The sequence below is a fragment of the Macadamia integrifolia genome, chromosome 3 (assembly GCF_013358625.1).
Source record: "Macadamia integrifolia cultivar HAES 741 chromosome 3, SCU_Mint_v3, whole genome shotgun sequence".
Classification (NCBI taxonomy): domain Eukaryota; kingdom Viridiplantae; phylum Streptophyta; class Magnoliopsida; order Proteales; family Proteaceae; genus Macadamia; species Macadamia integrifolia.
This window is the reverse complement of record NC_056559.1, coordinates 37,193,112-37,215,171: the sequence shown is the minus strand read 5'-3', so window position 1 is coordinate 37,215,171 and position 22,060 is coordinate 37,193,112. Positions and strand designations below refer to the sequence as shown.

Genomic DNA, 22,060 nt, shown 5'->3' with positions numbered 1-22,060 from the left:
AGCCATACTGATCAATCCTTATCAGTAGATAAGAAACCACATAAAAGACAGAACCAGCAGGCACCAATATACAGATGATACTTCCAACCTCTGTATTTCACCCACAGTTTCATGTTGATCTGACAATCCTAATTGAACTTTTAAAGAAGAACCAGCAGGTGCTGATATGAACATGCAATCCTGAGAAGTTAAAATCCTAGCTTCAAGCATGTGGAAAAGAACCCATCTGGGAAAAATTATTATGACAAAACAAAGTGAAGCTCCATGACATGATGGTATGAAAGAGATCAAAATTCGATTAGATGAATAGAATGGAGACGGCATGATAAGTAAAACCATCTTTGTGCCACCAAAGTGTGAGCAGCTCAAACCTAGTTTCAAGCATGTGGAAGAAAAGCCATTCTCGAAAAACCAACCACACATATGAGCAGTGATAATTAAGCACTATAACAAACAAAGAAAGAGCTCAACTTGATAGAATGGATGGGGCAGAATATATCAGTTTCTCCTAATGTCATAAAATCACGTCAGTTGTGCTGATCAGTATGCAGACCAAAGACTTTAGCCCCAATGGAAGGGACTAGTTTTAATCCACAAGTACAAAAAGGATAAATTGATGGAAAAATGTGGGAGAATGATCTTTAAGGAGGCATCATATGAAAAGTTATAGTGCAGGATAGAAAAACAATGCAGTACTGATTACTCTCACCAAACAGCTCAGAAAGTGGGGAAAAATATCATAATCCATTGAACTAGCAGACATAAAAGTCACAATATGCAATTTGAATGTGAGCTAACATAGATTAAAAACAAGAATTCCCATTCACTGAAAGAAGTAAATTATCCCCCAAAAAAAATGATGAGCACCAAACAATTCGTTGAACAACAAGGGTCCGCACTGCATAATATCTACATGCAGAAAAAGAGGGCCAACTTAATTCAGGGAGCACATATATAAAATGGGGATATACAAAATCATACCTCTACATTGAAGTAGGCTAAGACCAAGATATACAAACAAGTTTCCAATGATTTGACAGATTATCATGTTTGACATAAATAACGAATAAAATGAAGGTTTTCAAGCAGAGTCTTAACTCTTCAGGTACTTTTCCACATATGCCTGCAGAGGGAGAAAAAAGATAACAAGACCAGAATTACTCAATAGGACAAATGAGAAAGTAATTTCAGCCAGATTTGAAACACAATGAATTGGTACTGACCTGTACAAGTTTGGTAAGCTTTGGTTTAGAATATGAGAGATACTGATCAATTTTCTCTTGTGTCTGAGGGACATGATCCCCTTGAATAGTACCAGTCACTTTATCAACAACTTTTTTCACTATGGTCTTGTGAGCCTCCTTGCTCATTTGTCCTTCCTTCCATGTGGGCTTTAGAATCTCCTTGACAAACTCCACCAGTGCAAACTTAAACAAACGCATACCCTTCACATCCTTACTCCTTTTGCATTCTTCATCAACCCGACCTTCAACATCCCTGTCCTCTGGATCACCATTTACCTGCTCTTTCTTTCTCTGATCATTTGCCTCGTTCTTTTCCACAACCTCACCTGCTGCAATGGGCTCCAGCTGCTTTGACTCATGAGACTCATGCTTAAGTGCTTCCTCTGAAAAGACATTCTTAAGAGATGATGGAGCAGAACTTTTTAAAGGCATCTGTTCAGTTACTTCATTCTGTTCAACATGACTTGATGAGAACACTGGGGGTTGGTCATTGGTGTTGGGCCTGCTTGATTCAATGCTAGTACCCATAGGATCATATGGCTTTTGAAACCAGGTGATTTGACTAGGATCATTAGATGGTAAAGTAACTGTCGTGCTAGGTGCTGCAGCATTTGGCTGGGAAGGGACCATGCCTGTATTATTAAGGGGGTTTAAAGCAGCATATAATTGTGGAAGCTGCCGCCCATTTCCAAATATCTGAGCCAATGATGCTGAAAGGGTAGTTATGTGAGCAACCTGCTCACTAGTCACTACATTATGATTAAGCGGAGCTACAGAAGTTATGTTTGATGTTTTCACATCCACTGTTTCTGATTTAGTAATAGGCTCACCCATATGGAAAGTTGTTTGACCTTGTAGATTTGAAGGTGAACCAGAGATTATTGATTGTGTTTTCCCACTAAGATTCAAAGTCCGTCCACTTGGAGGGTGTGGAGGATCTATTTGCCCACTTTGCTGAATCAGGTTAAAGCCCGAAACCCTTCCACTCTGGCCATCATGATTGAAGCTTTGCCTGGGCATGGGAACCATAGGCAGACTGTTGCTCTCTCTGCAGGGGAATGCAATAGCAGCATCCCCTCTTGAATTAGAATGTTGCTGTTGGTGTAAAACTACTTGAGTCGTGTTCTGTTCACAGGTGGGTAAAGAGAACCCATTTGGAGTTTGAGATGGTGGATCTTGAGGACCCTGTCCCTGTTCTACGTTATCAATGTAGAAAGGATGTCGCTCCATGATAGCAGCTGCAGTAGGAGCAGCAGCAACAAGTGGTTTGCTACCACCAATTGATTCAGGAACACTAATGGTTGCACCATTATTTTCACTCCGATGTGGAGATCCACACCCATCTTGTTCAGCTGCTTTGTCACTCCATCTTGGACCTCCCCGTGGTCTCTTCTCATTATCGGAACTATGGCCCCACTGATCATCTGTAGACCTCTTAGTAGCACATGGTTCGTTAAAACCCACTTTTCCAACCCCATTGTCAGTCCTATAGTGGGAAGACTTCACAACATCAGGCCCAGCTGCTGTGTCGCTCCATTTTGAACCTCCCCATGAATCGGGTTCATTACCCAAATTATGGCCCCACTTATCCTCCATCGCAACATCATAGCTGGTTGCTGTATCACTCTGTTTTGGACCTCCCCATGAATTGTCTTTGTTGTCCAATGTGAGCCCCAATCTATCATCCTTGGCAACATCTGGGGCCACTGCGGTATCACCCCATTTTGGACCTCCCCATGACTTGTCGTCATTATCCAAATTCTGGCCCCACCTATCACCCTGAGACCTGCCTTCGGACCTGCAATGTCCTGGACCATCATGAGAGAACCTGCAATGTGTCCCCTTGTTGCAATTTCCAGAAGCAAAAAACTTGCAAGGAATACCATTATTTCTAGATGGTTCACGTCCATGATCGTACTCACGTACCTCCCTTCTGTCTTGGACCCTTTCTCTTGTCACATCTTTTGGAGACCATCCACCATGACCATCACCTAAGACATCATGATGGGCATATTTACAAAATGAACCCCTAGAACAGTTGCCTTTCAGAAAATCATTACAGGGATTGGTAGATTTGTTGTTCCTGGGCAGCTCATGCTTCTCCCTGTCTCCATACCCATGTGCAATTATGTCTCGGGAGTAATCTCTTAGCTCTCCATCATTAGAATGCCTTGAAAATGATCCTCTCTCATGCCTGCTTCCCCAGCTTTTCCCACTTTCTGAAGTTGGACCATTCTCACGCCTACCTCTCCATCTTTCCACTTGACCACGCTCTGAATGCCCCCTATCCCCATAGTCACGGTTGTCCTGATGAAGATATCTGCACTGACTACCTCTCCTACACCTCCCTGCAGCAAAATCATTACATGTCGGAGCTGATACTCCTGATCCACTTCTGCTTCTGTCTCTCCAGTGCTCTGATTCCGACTTAAAACCATGGAGCGGGCTCCTACTCCTACTCCTGCTCCTGCTTCTGCTCCTGCTCCTACTCCTACTCCTGCTCCTGCTCCTGCTCCTGCTCCTGCTCCTGCACGTTGCACCAAAAGAAAAAGGCAATACAGAGAATCCAATTTAAATAATCACAACCAAAAAGCATGGTCTTCCCTATTTTCCAGAAGTAGTCTCTTGTTTGAAAAGAAAACAAGGGGAAAAAGAAACATAACATTCATGGAGATGGACATATGTGATATGTTTAGGTTCATCCAACAATTCACGCACCTGTGCGACCTCCAACTACTCTTTGGTGAGTGACCCTGATCATGGTGTCTCCAGGCATCAGGGCCAGGAGATACGCTGGAGCTGTAACTTCGACCCCCACCCCATCTTGTCATTCTTTGCGAGATTCCATCAGTGTCTCTGTCTGGACTCTCACCCTGCTCTGCATCTCTTCTTGCAGGTAAATGCTTCCCAATTTTGTTCAACTCCATGTTAGACCACCTTGGATGTTGACTAACAGCAACCTTCAGAGAATTCCATCCTGGGCTTGATTCTTTATTACAAATGGGCTCGCCTGCTTTATCAGGACAAATATTTCCATGTCCGCTTTCAGCAGGGACATCAGTTTCCACTACCAAATCCCACTTAGAATTGCGTTTCTTGACACTTTCAGTCATTGTTTTCCTCTAGAAAGGTGCAATATCCAGATTGCTTTCCTATTTCTTATATTTTTGGCTAACTAACTATACCAGCCTTGTCTCCGGTGAGATTCAATATAATCTGAGATAAGAAGAAAAAGAACATATAGATGAACCAGAATCCCATAAGAATTATGTTTTCAAATTCCAATTTCATCCTGTTTCCTTCTTTTTACTGAGATAAGAGTGTATACCTGCATGTGTGTGTGTTTAAAACTGTACCTGTCGTTGAAAGGTTCAGATAAAAAGATCGACAGTTCAAATGATTCTCTCAAGAAACATATTTTTCATTACGGTATATGTTACTTTTTGTGAGATATGATCAGCCAAAAACATGCAGCAGCATAGTGGCTAGTCTTGGTGCTTTCATAGGGAGGTCCTTGGTTTGATTCTACCAGGGTGCAGCCCGACAGATATATTTTTATAAAACAGGCTGCTTCTTAAGGTTAGGACCGTTCAGCGGTCCAACCATCTGATCTGAACCATCTAAATGGACAGATCTTTCAGACCGAATTGTCAATTGACCAGTCAATGGTTTTCCGATTACAAACATAGTGTTGGAACGGACCACCTGGCTAATCAGCTTGCAGTGCAGACCAAGTATTTAGGGGACGGTATCGGTATCGGTATCTGCCGATATCGATCCAGTTGGTCGATTTTGCCCTGTTTTTTTTTTAAAGTACCAATCGGTATCTTTCAATTTTTTACTATTTTACCCCTGAAACAATATGGATAACCGATCCAGATCGGTCAGGGATCGGGGATTGGTCTCAGTCGATACCGATCTGATACGGCCGATACAAGACCGATACTTGAAACCATGGCGCAGACAGTCCAACCACCCTGTCTATGGTCTGAAGACACTGGTGTGTGCACAGGCAAGTGCCAACGTCTTTCTGTGTGTATCCAGGTGAAACTACTATTTGGGTTTACTAGTGCCTACTACATTCAAATGATTGGGACCCATGCTGAATGGATCCCATGGTCCCGACCAAAAAGATAACCTATGCCAAAACTATGATTTTTGCCATTTGATGCAAACAATATGCTTTAGCACTCCAACCCCCCCCCCCAAAAAAAAAAGTACAACTTGCTACCAATATGCTCAAGCTGATTTTCGGCCCAGTTAATCTCTTGAAAGAAAAAAGGGCGTACCCAGTGCACAAGGCCCTCACCACTGCGGGGTCTGGGGAGGGCCATTATGTATGCAGCTTAACCACCGCTTCGCAGAGAGGCTGATATTCAGAGGTTGGTCCAGATCTTCCAAACAAAGACAATGAGTTATGAGTCCCCAAATCCCAAGAACACTTCACCATTCCTTTGGCTCTAGAGTCTAGATACTGCTAATTAATGAATGTTAGAAATGAACCTATGAAAAGAACTGATGAGCATACAAGAGAAAATATTTAGATAGCGAAGATTCTGAAACATGGATTGTAGGTATTAAATCATTATTTAATAGGATTTTGGAGACATACAGCATTGCCAACCTCATTGGCATCATCATGCTTCTTCATTTAGAAAATTTGACAAACAAACCCTCTCCTCCTGAGACATTTACTAGTGAAAAATAAGGACTAGAACTCCGGCGGAAAAAAAAAAAACCACAACAACAACAACAATTAGTTACAACACTTTCTTCAATGTTGTGATGAAATCCAAAAGGGACCCATTTGGATGCTAAGTCCCAGGTATGTCAACACCCTAGCTTCACGTGTCCACATTTTAATTTCAAGTAAAACACAATCACATATCATGAGTTATAACATCCATCAGATTCCAGACTTCATCCAAACAACGATGCCATTCTTCATAAGTTCATATGCGGCATCCAAATAGTAGCGTGCATTTTAATACATGCAGTTATTAACATAGAAAACACCAATGGTGCTTGATAGTCCAATACAAATGTGATCCAACTGTAACCAATCATACTGGATTTTTTCAATGAGAAAATCAAAATCCTTTGATCATCTATATCAGTTTTCACCAAGCAGATCAAGCAGATGGATCTGCTGGTGGTGGGAAAGAGAATGAGAGAGCAGAGAGATCGCGGGATAAGGGAGGAGGGAAACCAGATTGTTTTGGAGAGAGAGAGAGATAGACAGAAGAAGAAGAACAGGCCAAGATCACGGGGAGGGGAGGGAACAAATGGAGGCAAACAATCTCAATTTTGAAACCGAATTAACTCTATTCCATTCATCCAAACGTGAGGGGAGGCTATGCCTCTTACAATGTATTTATAACTGTAACTTCAAGAAGAACTCAGTGATCACTAACCAGTAGCAAGAGAGAAAGAGGAATAGTTCAGCAAGAGAACTTGTAAATTGTTCAATTTCTGACCCTTGCTTTATTCTATAATCAAAACAGAAGATAGAATTACAATGTGATAATGACTCCTTGGACTTCTAGGAAACTACACAGGATAAAATTAACAGAATCTAACTAGAAAACACAAACAGAATCTAATTAAACCTCATTAACGATAGGGACAGCACCCAATCGAGAGAACTTCTTACTTCTAATACCACCAACCCATAGAGACCACATTAGAGGGTCCAATAGGAGTCCAGGACTCCTATAGAACCATACACTTTAACCCCCTCAAGTTGGAGCATACAAATCTTCCTTCCCAACTTGGAACAACATTTCCAAAAAGCAAGACCAATGAGAGACTCAGTAAACAGATCAGCCAACAAGTCAGCATCAGCTTCTTTAAAACAGCATCCCGTACAAAGTGGAAATCAACTTCAATATGTTTGGTTCTTTCATGAAACACTGGGTTGCTAGCAATGTAGATGGCAGCTTGATTATCACAAAACATCTTCATAGGTTGAGAACTTGGAAAACTCAACTATTAAAGAAGAGACTTCAGCCACATCAACTCCATTGCAATATGAGCCATCGCTCTATATTCCGCCTCAGCACTAGAACCAGCCACACTTGCTTGCTTCTTGCTATGCCGTGAGATAAGATTGCCTCCAATAAATGTGCAATAACATGTGATAGACCTCCTATCACCATCATCACCAGCCCAATCAACATCAGAATACCCCACCAAACATTCTTATGCGGTCGGTAAATAAGCACCCTTCCCTGGAGCTCCCTTTTGGTACCTTAAGATACAACAACCTGAAACTTTATCCGGCGACTGCATAAATTGGCTAATCACACCCAGAACAAAAGAAATGTCAAGATAAGTAATAGTTAGATAAATAAGCTTCTCAACAAGTCTCCTGTACTAGTGCGGATCATCTAACTTGGCACCCTACTCTGTGCTAAACTTTTGATGAGGTTCCATAGGATTATTACTTGGTTTACATCCAACCATACCATAATCAGATAAAAGATCCAACACATATTTCCGTTGAGAGAAAGTAATCATTTTCTTACTTCGTAGAACTTCATTACCAAGAAAATAGTTGAGAGATCCCAAGTCTTTCATCTAAAAGTGTTGATGTAGAAAATACTTTACCTCTATAATGCCAGTTGCCTGATGTATCATTACCAAATACAATAATGTCATCAACATAAACCACTAACACCATCACTTTAGAACCTTGGCGATGAACAAAGACTAAGTGATCAGAGTAGCATTGAGAAAACCCACATTTAGTAACAAATGAGATGAATTTGTCAAACCAAACCTTAGGTGATTGTTTCAACCATAAATAGCCTTGTGTAGCTTACATACTCAGTGTAAATTCCCCCTGAGCAACATACCTCAAAGGCTGCTCCATTTAAACTTCATCCTGTACATCTACATATAAGAATTCTTGATATCTAGCTAATAGAGCGGCATGTCCAAATTTATAGCCAAGGTGATAAGCACGTAAACCAAATTGAGACGAGCAACATGGGAGATGGTCACAAAGTAGTCCACACCAAAAGTCTGAGTGAAGCCCTTCGCAACCAAACGAGCCTTAAACCGTTTAACTGAACATCTAGATGATACCTAATAGTGTAGATCCACCAACAACGAACAAGATCCTTACCAAGAGGTAACTCTACCAGGGCCCACGTTTGTCGAGAGAGTAAAGCATCCATTTCTATTTCCATTCCCACTTCCACCCAGGATGAGATAAGGTCTCTTGATAAGCCTCAAGCTGAGTCAAATCAGAGAAAATAGACATATAAGAGAAAGTTGTGCAACCAGATTTCTCTGTTGGGCGGAGCACTAAGAAAGAGAGAGCATTATCACTATACGAAATAAAGCGGCGGCTAACACGCTAAGATCAACCACTTGGAGAATGCGGAGCCTTTCTTTCTGAGGAATAGAGTTAGTAGATATAGACAAGGCAAGATTATGTAAAGACAGGGGGGAAGTGAGATATAGAAACATAATTCTCAATAAGATCAGCAAGCATGGACTTTTGGGTGCAAGAGCGGAAACCTTTACAAAGAGCCACAGGTAAGTCTGATGGAGCTTCAGCCAAAGGAGTCAGCGTAGTGGTGAGCGGACCAAGAATAGGTTACATTGGATTCATGTACTGCTGATACACTTGGTTTGGAGACCTAAACATCATCAAAAAAGGCACAAAGACAGGCATAGGGGGCACTAGTACTGTCAATTGGATGTATAGAACTAGGAAAAGAAAGGATAAAATAAGGAGTACTTTAAAGAAAGTAATGTTAGGGTCAGGTAATAACAGCGATACGCCAATACCCTTTCTGAGTTCGAGAATACCCAAGAAAAATACACTTCACAGGTCTGAGAGACAACTTATCTACTTGAGGATGTAAAATATGAGCAAAACAAACATAGCCAAAAACCCGAGATGGCAACGAAAACAAGGGTGATTCAGGAAACACAACAGAAAAAGGAGAATGATTATTTAAAATAGAAGATGGCATGTTATTAATCAAATAACATGCAATGAGAACATCTCACCAGAAATGCTTGGGAACATTAATATAGAGCATAAATCGAGTAATTTCCAATAAGTATCAGTTTTCCATTCAGCAAACCCCATTTTGTTGTGGGGTATAGGAACAACTAGTTTGGTGAATCATACCAGTGGAAAAACAAAAGGTTGAAATTTCACATTGAGTGTATTCCAATGCATTATCAGATTGAAAGACCTTAATGGAAATATCAAATTGAGTTTTTTTTCATTATAAAAATACTTTAAAATAGACAAGAATTCGGAACGATACATCAACAAATACACCTAAGTTAATCTGGAGTGGTCACTCACAAATGCAACAAAGTAAGAAAAGCCTAACCTATTTTTAACAGGACACAAACCCCAGATACCCGAATGAACTAAAGAAAATAAGGACGGACTTCTCTAAACACTACGAGCAGGAAATGATGACTTATAATGTTTCCCAAGTTCACAGGCTTTGCACTCCAAAATAGAAGTAGACTTGCAGCTAGGAACAATGTGTTGAAGCTTGGATAGAGATAGATGTCTTAAACGAAAATGTCATAGAAGAAGGGAAACACCAACAGTAGTAGATGGACCAATGCCATGTAGATAATAAAGTCCGGGTACTCAAGCCCGCCACCAATCGTCTTCCTTGTCTGAAGGTCCTAAAACAAAGAATGGAAAGGGAAAAAGGTCACATCAGTTAATAGATTTGGTCAGTTGACTAACAGATAATAAGTTGGACGGTAACTGGGGAACTTAAAGAACAGAGGACAAGGTCATAGAGTCAATGGTAGAAACTTTACCATGACCAGCCTCTCTGGTAAAGGAGCTATCAACAAGTATAATAGGAGAAGAGTTAGAAACTTGTGATAAAGAAGTAAACCACCCAAACTTACCGGTCATATGAATAGATGACCAGAATCAATAATCAACGAAGTGGAAAAGGAAGAACTAAGAGAAGCAGAAGCACCAATGTGGGCCAGATTGGCAATGGAAGAAGAGGAACTAGTCATAGTCTGGAGATTATGTATAAGCTTCAATAAGTGATTGTAGTCATCTCGAGACACATACTTGAGGAGGAACCTCCAGATGAAGAGGTAGTATTAGTGTCGCCAAACAACTCCTTTGTAGTACTACCATCTGCACAACAGATTAGTGAAATGTGGAATCCACTTTGTTTAGCCCATCATTTTCAATAGTGTGATTAGGCGTCCACAAAAAGCACATTGTCTGAAAGGTTGATCACTCTGTTGGCCACTTATGCCTCAGCCGCAACTTTCACGACCACCTCATGAGCCATGCCCTTTTCCAGAGAGGTTAGATCCTCGGCGACGACGAACAACAAAAGCAGAGCTCTCTTTAGGAGATGGGGACGTACCTGGTGGAAAAGTGGCGGTAATACGCTGAATACATGCAAAAGACTCATGGAAGGAGGGCACCTTGCCCCCAACAAGAAGTTGACTCTTGATAGACCAATAATCAGGATACATCCCGCCATACAACAACAACAACAAAGCCTTGTCCCAACTTAATGGGGTCAGCTACATGGATCCAAGCAAAGCCAAAGAAAGAGAAAATAAGAAGGCGTTAAAAGAGACATAATAGTAATCACTAACAAAGTAGAACACAGCTAAAGCGGGTCTGCTACCTGGATCCTAGCCCTCCAATCTGCTCCATTCAGAACCCTTCTTGGGACAAGGCCTAATTTGTGCATGTCTTTCCTCACAACCTCTCCTATGGTCATTTTTGACCTGTCTCTAACTCTTTTGGATCCTCCTATCTGAATAAAGTCACTCCTCCTTACCGGTGCATCCGATGGCCTTCTTTGAATATGCTCAAAACACCTCAAACGACATTCTCGAAGCTGGTCAGGAATTGGGGCAATCCCCAGATCTGCTCTAATTTGTTCATTCCTTACCTTTTCCCTTCTAGTTTTCCCACACATCCTTCTTAGCATTCACATTTCCGCTATCCCTAGCTTATCAATATGTTGCTTCTTAAAGGCCCAACATTCCGACTCGTATGTCATAGCCAAGCGCACGACTATCCGATAAAATTTTCCCTCAAGTTTTACTAGTACACATTTGTCACACAAGACTCCAGACGCACTCCTCCACTCCGTCCATCCCACTTTAATCCTATGTGATACATCATCCTCTATATCGCCTTCTTTATTAATGATACATCCTAAATATCTTAAATAGTTACTTTGTTTAACCTCCTCTCTTCCTTCAATAGTCACATCGTCATTATCTCTTGTAGAGTGGTTAAAGTTACACATCACATATTCAATCTTTCATCTGCTTATCTTAAGGCCTCTTGTTTCTAAGGCAGATCTCCATCGCTCTAGTTGAGCATTGAGTCCTGATTTTGTGTCATCCAACAAAACAATATCGTCCGCAAAAAGCATACACCAAGGGACGTCACCTTGTATATCTTTTGTCAACTCATCCAGAACAAGAGCAAACAAATAGGGGCTTAGAGCGGAACCTTGGTGTAGCCCAATAGAAATAGGGAACTCGCGACCCTAGCCGCTCTTGGTTCTCACACTTGTTACCACGTCATCATACATATCTTTAATTATTTCCACATATTTGCTCGACATCATTTTCTTATCTAGGACATGCCATATTAAATCTCTAGGAACTCTGTCGTAGACCTTTTCCAAGTCAATAAGGACCATATGAAGGTCCTTCTTACCAGCTCTAAAGGTTTCCATGAGTCTTCTAAGAAGGTATATAGCTTCAGTTGAAGATCTCCTTGGCATAAAACCAAATTGGTTATCCGAGACCAATTGGGATTCATCCCGCCATAAACTTTGCAAAATAGAACTCTTCCCGTTGAAGTTGTTGTAACTGTTCCCAGTTGGTAGTGAGAGGCTAATGGATATTGAGCTCTTATACCCTCAAATAAATCAAAGTAGCCATGTAAAGATCAGTCTCCTTGCTTGAAAGTAAACAACTTATCATATAAGTCATAACCCTAGGATATATTCTTCTTTTGAAAGAAGGTGTGGTTTAAATTTTCCAATACTCCTTTGGCAGTAGAATGAAACATAACATTAGCGGCAATAAATTGATCCAAGCTGATCCATAACCATAGAAGAACAATATCGTTCTCACGCATTCAATCCTCGTAGGGCTTAATCTCAGAAGGCTCTTTCGAATCAGCAGAAGGAGTATCAGACAAAAGATATTTCAACTTTCCCTTGGCACTAATCACGTTACATAGACTGATGCCACTTGTCCAATAATAATCCAATCTTATGCACGAATATCCAAAGGTGGTCTTATGAAAGAAAACGTAGACTTTTTATAAAAAGTGCATCAGCTACTTTGGAGGGACTCGCTACCACCACCCCCCCTTTTCAAACTCAGAAGCAACCCCAAGGAAGTACTGCAACAAAGTATATTTCATATTAGCCATCTGAACCATGATATTCGAATAGATAAAGCTAAAAGGTAGAAGGAACTCTACATCATATTCAACAATGTCAAGGCGATGGAACCACTTGGTGTCTAGCATTACCTATATTTTGTCTATGTGTTTCTTTTATGCATGTTTTACAACTCATTAGGCAAAATTTTTTGGCCTTCTTCTCTAGTGACTTATCTTATTCAACAAGGGAAAAATCTATGCAGGACATAACGAGAAACCCACAAAAGATTAAGTACTAATTTATAGAAAATATAATTACAACTCAAAAACATATAAATAATGCAAAATATATGACATAACAAAATACATTCATGCAAAAACTTGGAATAGAAGATTGAACAAATCAAGTACCATCCACCGACATTTGTCACAAACTAGTGAAATGCCAACATAGGTGAGAACTAACTAATGTACTAAATATTGGAGTAGATTCAATTAATTTAAGGGGAAAGAATACATATTTTATCACATCCTACAAACAACTGAATGGAGACACATTATGGTCTGTTTGGATAGAGGGGAGGGTGCGGTGGGAGAGTTGTCAAGATGGGTCCCACCTATTGGTGGGGTGAAAGGCAAGAGAAGTAAAGCTGGGGGTAGCTGGACTTTCCCAGCCCAACCTTGTTTGATAGCCATGGGAGAAAAGTAGATAGAATGGGAGGAAGCAGGGGGCAGAGAGATCTTCCTTCATGTAAAAAGAAAAAAAAGAAGAGTGAATCCCTCGCCCCACTCCTCAGCCCCATTACTACCATTTCTCTCTACAATGAGTGGCGCCGCTTCCTCTGCCACCACCAGATGGCTGCCAACGATGACTTTTTTCTCGGGAGCTCCCAACATTCGGAGAAGCCTCAGCCTTCAAAATGGCATCAAATGCCCAAAGATGCTTTGATTGTCACTAGACAAACAAACCCATCTATCATCTATATCTCCATGACCCTCAACACCACCTACCTTAGAGGCTCCGTCGTCGGAATCCTACAAGTCCTCTGACACTCCGGCCTTGGAATCCTTGTCTTCCACTTCGTCGTCTCCCACAGCCGTGCAGAGCTTCGCTGGAATTAAAATCCTCTTGTTTCCGATGGCTTTATATTTTGAGTTTGCAAGCTGTGAAAAGGCGAAGTTTAGGGCTCTTCTCTAGCATCAAAGAACCGTTGCAACTTTACTGTGAATCCTACCAATTCTCAAAATTTCCGAAACGGACCTTGCTCTCTCATAACAATTAAGCAAATAAAATGTATTTTTCGTGTTCCAATATCATTATGTCCCATGTCCTTCTCCAAGGAGTACAGAAATGAGGTGCATTGCCGATAACAAAGGCACTAAACTAACAATTTGGAATAACCGAACGGGGCAGCAAAAGGACTGACAAGGAGGCTCTTGTCGAGCCTGTTGATATGGAATTTCACTTACCATAATAAAAAAAGGCTTTCCAAACCACAACAAGGTAGCCCAAAGTACGAACAATGATAGAGTTCGATCACCAGCAAAGTGATGACTTTCAAGAAGGCTACAAAACTGAACTCTGTGTTGAACCGTCCCAAAGTCTCACCAATTTCATGGGACTTTGGAAGGGGTTGGAGTGAAGGACACATCAATAGACAAGAAAGCCTGACATGAAGATTTTGTCTAGGAAATTTCCCACCCCAAGTAAACAAACACATCAACTTTACCTTGTTTGTGGGAAAACCGTACAACTCACCTATCTCACCAAAAGCCCTCTAAACAAATAGCGTCTAGGGGAATCAACCTCCCACCCCAGAGTACCTATATGCGATATAATGTAAGAAATGTTTCATGCATCAAATTGTGGAAAATCCTAAGTAACATAAAAACATAAAAGAAAACAATAGCCCCTCATCTCTACCATTTCTATAGCACCCTTTAATCACTGGTATTGACTCTGAAGGCATAAGAGATGTAGAAAGGGTAGACTCCACACCATCCTCCCCCCCCCCACCAAAAAAAAAGGCAGAAATAGTGGATGTCGAAGCCCTTCCTGGACTCCTCCAGATGATTGTATCATTGATTCATTGTATTATCATATTGTGCAAAGAATACAAGGCTAGCTCCCCCAAATTAAGGGGGAGTAGAAGAAAAGGAAGAAAATATTACCCAAGGCCAACCCTCAAGGGACTTCCCTACCTACAAGAATCAACTGAATTGGAAGACCCCAAGAAGAAACAATAAACCTATTGATGTAAGACTAGATTACATTGGACCTAATCAAAGGCAAGATCTCAAATTCTCGTTGAACAGAGAAAACCTTGATTACTCGCAAACCACAACTCACATGGAGCTGAACTTTGGATTGAATGGAGATCCTATATGAAGGAACAAACCATCAAAATCTAAACAAACTCTGCTGGCTGAATTGAGAGAGATGTTGTCAACATGAATTAGGAAACTTTTAACCACTCTTCGGAAACTAGGGTTCCTAGCTTTGGATGATCCTCAAAAATTGGAGTGAAGAACACTTGTACGATGTATAGGTATCCTTCAAAAGATGAGCTTGAACTGTTAGCTGGTTTAGGAGATTTGACGTAGGTTACCAACTAGGAAACAATTGGGAAATTTGGAAAACTCCAAGTACACAGCCTTTCCGTTGGAATCAAGCTATTGGTCGAGTGGCCTCCTTGATGTGGAGAACAAACCCTCCAAAGGGCTTTCCAATCAGGTGGCTGGTTAGGGAGATATGGCCCTAATCGATCAGCTTCAAAAACCCTGACAAGATGAGATCGATCCTAGGGCCTATGGTTGAACTTCAATATGAACTTGGTGGGTGGTCCTAGATCTTCAATCACACTTTTAAGCACACTTGAATCACTCTCTCACAATGTCTAACAGAAAATAAAGAAGGAAAAGAAAAATCGATGGAGGGTTTGAGAAGGGGGAGACGAAGGTTAGGTTTTGGCATCTCACCTAGAGCCTCTCATTCAATTGCATCCCACAGCAAAACAACATATAGCCATCTCAAATAAACTTCATTCAATCTCCTCAAATTGATTACAAAGGTCTCTTTAAATAGGCTAGGCACAACCTTACAATTTAGTAACAAACTAAAAAAGGAAACTAACATAAAATAGAAATTAATAACTTTTAGTAACTAACTCTGGCTTGTACACTAAGTCTACGAAACTAACATAAGACAATAAAAGGACTATTGTAGAAGACTAAATCTGACTTTGGCTACTTTTTAACATAAAAAAGGAAACAAAAAGGGACCAAGTTACTGTTCACGGGTACTGTCCACGTGAACAGTAATTTCTGCTTTTGGTTGGCTTGACGGGCCAACATTAGGGCTGGCTGGTCTGGTTTCATGGAACCAGCACTCCCCCTTCTTTTGCAGGCTTGATCTGCATCATCTATTCTCGGGGGTATCTAAGCAAAAGGCAGCATGGAGATCAATCTTGCCCCAAACATCAAAGGAGATAAAAGTCCCAAATCTTTTAAAAAGTTCTTGACGTCCTAGCCCAAGTGCCCAACTGTTTAAGTTCCCCTCCATCCAAATGTGATAGATAGCCACACGAAAGTCAATCTTGCCCACTTGTCAATGCACGATTTCCCGTTGAAACTTCTCCTAACCCATTTCCATTCCCTATCAAAATCAAGGATCCTTCTTCTAGCCGGCCAACATTTACAAAGAAGTCCGTCCTAGATATGAGAGAAGGGGCACACAAAGAATAAGTGATGAACATCCTCCAAAGCATTCCAAAAAAAAGGAGCAACAAGATGGGGGAAAAGAAGTTCCTTCTATTAGAGAAGAATTTGAGTTGGGAGCAACCTGGTGAGAGCTCTCTACTCTCCACACAATTAAACTAAGGTGGGGAATGTGCTTTTGAATCAAACAACACCATGCCATGGAACCTTTGTTGCCAGAGATCTCACCAGGTCTCAAGCCAAGGAAAAGAGAACATGCCCGAGCCTGTTACTATCCAAGTGACCAGATCACCAATCCCACGGGCTCTTCTAGCTATCACTGGCAAAGCACCTCAAGACTCGAACAAACTGAGGGAAGATGAAGGTATTGGCCGCCAAGCACCTTCAAGAATAATGGAGGAAACCTTAGCCAATTTATCCATATTTGAGTCATACGTAATTTTGTCACCATATGTGTTGATCAACAAGCCATGCAGGTGCCAATTGTCCAACCAAAGGAGGGTAGCAGACCCATCATCAATCCTAGACTTGATGACATCAGCGACCAAGAACATGTGCTTCATGATTTTTCTCTGAGACTAGGAAGCTTCAAATGGTAAAGAGACCATCCATAGAGAGTCCTGAGCGAAATTGCAAGAGTAAAACCAATCAACCTAAGTGCTTCCTCCCTCATGAACAAGCTTCCATACCAACTTGACAATTCGTACCTGATCAACCTCTGAAACCCCAGCCTACCCTCAACATATTGTATGAAGGAACTTCTTGTTGTCACCGCCTTTCCACAAAATATACTCATCAAGGATTCCACCTTATGCAAGATCAGGGCAAGCTAAAGAGCATGTGAAAGCAGAACCAATAAAAAGACCCATAAGAGGGCTTGAACTAGCAAGATAGGCTAAAAAATCGGCAACTGAATTGAGAAGGTTTTTCGCAGTTGACCGGGGAAGGGCTGGAGGGCAAAAGCAAACCAAAGACTCCAGTCCAATATATGTAGGAGCTTTATATGATTGATCAAACCAATTCCATATGACCCACATATGACAAAAGTTTTGCTTTCCACAATTGGAGTCATTTCCTATGGCTACATAGGATAGGGAGCAATGGAAAGCCGTCAACTTTGAAGAGATCAAGGGATGACACCAGTACTTAACTGGAAGGTGACCCAAAGAGAAACTTGAGATGCTTCTCAATCTATCCTTTTTCTCCTTCGAGATGCATGCCAAGAATAGCAGAGAATTGTGCCGGTTAACCTAAAGGCCTTACATAGCAATAAAGGAGGATATAATGCACATCATTGTAGCTAGGGAGGAACAATTAGCTTTGTGAAAACCATGAGGTCATCTACAAAGGCAAAGTGAGCTAACGGAGCGACCTTTACACTTAGGAAAGAGATCAACAAGATTCTAGTCCACCCTACTTTGAATGTTTATAGACCTAACTTCCATGGCTATAGTGAAAAGGTAAGGGGACAAAAGACAGCCTTGCCTGATCCCCACCTTATTACCAAAGCAACCAGTAGGGCTTCCGTTCACCAAAATAGAGAAGTAGGCAGCGTTGATAAAATGATATACCCATGGGATTATGTGGAAAGCTCATTATAGCTAAAACACCTTTGAGAACACCTTAAAGGGTCATAAGCCTTGTGGATATTCAACTTCATCATTGCATCCAGGGTGTAGGACTTTCAATTTAAACTCATTAATCGGAGGATGTTTTCCAATATAACTTCTTTCAATAAAGGCCGATTGGTTTCCACTAACTAGATCAAACACCTTTTTGAGTTTGTTGGCAAGGAGCTTCACAATGAATTTGTAAAGGAGATTGCAAAGAACCATAGGCCTAAACTCCGTTATAGATCAGGCCCCTTATGAATTAAGCACATGAAAGTTTGGTTTACATCCTTTATTTGACATGGATTTATAAAGAAGCTCCGCACAACACAAACAAAATCACCTTTCATAATATTCCAAGGCAATGTGAATAAACTCATGTCGAAACCATCCAGATCATGAGCTTTGTTGGGCCTTGTTGGGCTTATTTGCTTTACGGGTTGCAAGAATCTCCTCTTTAGTAGGAACAGCCCCAAGCATGTTTGGTGCTCCTCAGAGAGAAATTTATTAAGAAATCCTTCAGCAATCCTCTCTTTGATTGGAAGCTAGGACAGTCTGAACAGCCCAAAGAAATAGTGAACTGATTCCTTCTTCATCTCTTCTACCTTTAGCAACTCAATCGCATCCCTTGTAACCATGGTTTAAAGTATCGGTCCATATCGTACCATATCGGCCCTTACCGATACGATACTGACCGATACGATATATGAAATTTTTAAAACCTTTTGTATCGATATGTATCTCACGATACACATCGATACGCACCGATACTCTATGGAAAATTCAAAATCAAAGTGAAATGTATGTTTCGGTATGTATTAATATGTATCGGTACGTATCGGTACGTATCGGTGTGTATCGGTGTGAATCGAATACCGATAAGGTCATAAAATGGCCAAAATGGGTAATTTTTAGAAAAACACAATTTTTTGAGGTGTTTTTGTTCCAAAGTTGCTGCCAACCATTTTTCTCTAACTAAAGTGGAAATCAAGATTGGGAACAAGGATTTTACATTTATGGGACAACTACAAACATTAGATTCTTAGTGCGATACTCTCAATTTACTGTTTATGCATAATACATGTTATAATATATAACTTTTTTTAACTATTTTTTTACGCAAAAGTGTATAAAAAAATGTTTCCTATCCATTTATGTGCGTATCTTTAGCGTATCTCCGACACGATACGATACCCTCCGATACGTATCTTAATTTTGGCCGACTGATACGGCGACCGATACTTTAATCCTTGCTTGTAACCAGTTTGGAAATGGTGCTAGCAATGTGCCAAGATTTTAGCGATTTATGGAAGAAGCCTGAATTGGAGTCACTTAACTTTCAGCCATGATCATGGACTTATGTTTAAGAAACCACTCCTCCCTAGCAAAGAGGTCACATGATCTCCTAGCAAGGACCTCCTCACCTGCCAAACTAGATTACTAACGCAAACCTAAGGCCTTTACGAACAGTACCTAAATCAGATTTGTACTTTTGCTGCAGATCAAATGTTACCAAAAGTAGAGGAATTCCAGATCTTCAAAGAGTATTTAACTTCTATCAGTTTTGGAGAAAAAAAGATCAAATCAGAGACCTTTTTCTTTCACCGGCTTGTCCCATGCCTATTGAACTAATTTGAGGTAATCCTCATGGGTAGTCCACATGTCAAAAAACTTGAAAGGTTTGGGGGCAAAGGAGACATATGGTTTGATGTGAAGAACAACCGGGCTACGGTCAAAAATAGTTGGGGAAGCAAAAGAAACATCAGCAGAATTGAACAGAGACAATAACTGTTCATTAGTCAACACTCTATCCAACTTGCAAGCAACCCTATGGCCTCCAGTTCTTCTGTTGTTCCAAGTGATTGAGGAGCTGGATGTGGGATTTGTTGTGTAGCCATTCTAGCCATCATTGTATTGTAACTGTTCCCATGATTGTGTAGATGATCGTAGGAATTGTTGTATAGCTTGCTGTATCTATATACTGAAGATCAATAAGAAGATACATACGAATTATTTCCTCGAAATTCTACTTGTTAAACAAACCATATAAGATTAAAAAAGCTATTCCCAGCACAACCATTTATGCCCTTCCTACACGACAAAAGAAGATCACCCACCATTGTACCAGAGGAGGGCAAATTTGGTATGGTGACAGGCTCAGTATAGCCTATTGTAGTTACACAAAGCAAACCCATTTTTTCCCCTCTATCCATTCGCCCTATAAGATAAATCCGTAAAGTGGACGGTAAGAAATATAAGCACAGGAGAACAGAAACACAAAAAACCACCTGAACAGAAAGAAAAATAAAAGGAAAAAATTGCAGAACCTAAGAAAAAGTACATAAACCATCGAAAAGAACATCAGGTAGTATCTTGAAATCGTTCTGAATGAAGAAGAAACAAATAAAATAAAAGTTTTCAAAAAAAGAACCAGACTTCTGAAAGCATTTTTGTAAAGGGAAACACTGTCAAACTCTTCCACTGACAATGAGCACCAATTTCCTTCGGTTTCAATTCAACCACATTATCTCCCCTTGTTTTGGGCGTTGGAACAGAAAGAGGAGATAATACTGAATACGGGGCTCATCCCCAGCTATCAATCATACCCGAGAAACATCGAAACATCGAAACATCGAAACATCGAAACATCAGAGAATTGAAACCAAACAAATATGCTCGGGAATCAACGAATCCTATAAAGAAACACATAACGGACCCAATAGGAAATTTCAAAGATTTCAATAGCATGGAACTTAGCTCAGAGTACGGGTAAACAATAAACCATCGTAATGAAAAACCCTAAAAGGGCGTCATCGAGTATTATGAAAATAAAAAAAAAAGTGAATCCGGGAAACATAAAAGAAAAACTCACCAGTAATCAAAGATAACCCGTTCTTGAACACGAAGAAGGAGAACCTTCAAGTGAGTGAGTCGAAACGACGCTGTGAAGAGTTTAGAATCAGACGTTCCGCCATTGTTGCGCAGAGAGAGAAAGAGAGAGAGAGACTGAGAAAAGGGAACTCATACCCTGCTATGCCAGTCGAAGAAAAAAATATCTGGTGTTCACGCAACAATCGACCTTTCATCTTGAGGGTCCGAAAATCGACGGTGCTCAGATTAACAGTGCTGTCCCATGAAATTAACGGTCAGGATGATTTTGAACCGTGCTTTCCAAGAAAGCTTTGGTTTCCTTATTTCGTCTCGAACCATGGAGTATAGTCTATGGACAGCAGCCCGGATAGGGTTGAACCAGGGTTCTAAAAATTGGATCAAATGGGCTGACCCTCCGATCTGATTCTATGGCCGATTTGGATCAATCCAGTCCCATCGGATTGGAATCGTTCAGGACTGATCTTATCAGATATGAAAGGGCAATTCTAGGGTTTTGGGGACCGGTTCCCATCACCTGGGGGGACCAATTTGAGCCTACGTTTGAAGAGTCCGGGAGAGTCAACCCTCCATTCAATGACCTAACCAATCACACTAAACCCATATTCGACAATTCATCATCTCCTATGAGTAATTAGTTAAGAGTGAGGTCTACAATAATGCCCTACAAGGGACTTTCTTTCCCTCGCTCTGTATCTTCCTCCCCCTATCTTAATATATAATGCTATATTTTCTGAAAAAAGAAAAAAAAAAAATCTATAGTAAATTTTATCATGGGGAGAGTATTTACTAATAGTTAATTATCAATTGGTTTGGACGTGGCCCCAATCTAGTTCAAATTAGTACATATCGTTCCCATGTGATAGATTGGTGGATTAGATAGAGCAGCCTTCCCCTTGAAAAAGTCTCCATGTCCCTCTTATTTCAACACTTTCATTGGTTGAGCGGTTAGTTTCAAGGAAACCAGCAGTATGCCAAACCTCTTCCTCCTGTTAAATTATGGCAAAAGTTTTCCTTCGTGGGAAAAGAAAAGTCCCTTATCAACTAGTGATGTGATGATAAGATTGGACTCTTATACCATTAACAAATTCTCATCCCTTATTGATCATTTTGAAAATACATTTCCCAATGATTATCTAACAATATTGATGGTCATGGGCAAAGGATTCTCTCTTGATCATGCATGCGAAGAAACTTGATTCTAAATTATATAC

At 40.7% G+C, this 22,060-nt stretch overlaps 1 protein-coding gene across 4 annotated transcripts; it reads right to left on the bottom strand.

Moving 5' to 3' along the window:
- Nucleotides 1–801: 801 nt before the first annotated feature.
- LOC122073009 (zinc finger CCCH domain-containing protein 55-like) lies at nucleotides 802–21,008 on the bottom strand. 4 transcript variants are annotated; one of them, XM_042637484.1, is made up of 4 exons: nucleotides 20,830–21,008; nucleotides 3,963–4,460; nucleotides 1,224–3,771; nucleotides 802–1,123 (listed from the first exon to the last, which is right to left on the bottom strand). In XM_042637484.1, the coding sequence occupies exons 2-4, from the start codon at nucleotides 4,355–4,357 to the stop codon at nucleotides 1,094–1,096; spliced, it is 2,973 nt and encodes a 990-aa protein (XP_042493418.1). In that variant the 5' UTR covers nucleotides 4,358–4,460; nucleotides 20,830–21,008; the 3' UTR covers nucleotides 802–1,093. The 4 variants fall into 4 exon arrangements, with proteins under 4 accessions (XP_042493418.1, XP_042493419.1, XP_042493421.1 ...); XM_042637485.1 differs by having other exon boundaries at nucleotides 1,224–3,765; XM_042637487.1 differs by having other exon boundaries at nucleotides 1,224–3,759.
- Between the last annotated feature and the right edge of the window lie 1,052 nt (nucleotides 21,009–22,060).

What these genes read in the sequence shown, in the direction of transcription:
- LOC122073009 (XM_042637484.1), bottom strand. Translation starts at nt 4,357, where the DNA reads ATGACTGAAAGTGTCAAGAAACGCAATTCTAAGTGGGATTTGGTAGTG. An exon ending in AGTAGTTGGAGGTCGCACAG is followed by an intron (nt 3,772 to 3,962) that starts GTGCGTGAATTG and finishes TGCAACGTGCAG; the next exon opens with GAGCAGGAGCAGGAGCAGGA. An exon ending in AGCTTACCAAACTTGTACAG is followed by an intron (nt 1,124 to 1,223) that starts GTCAGTACCAAT and finishes CTCCCTCTGCAG; the next exon opens with GCATATGTGGAAAAGTACCT.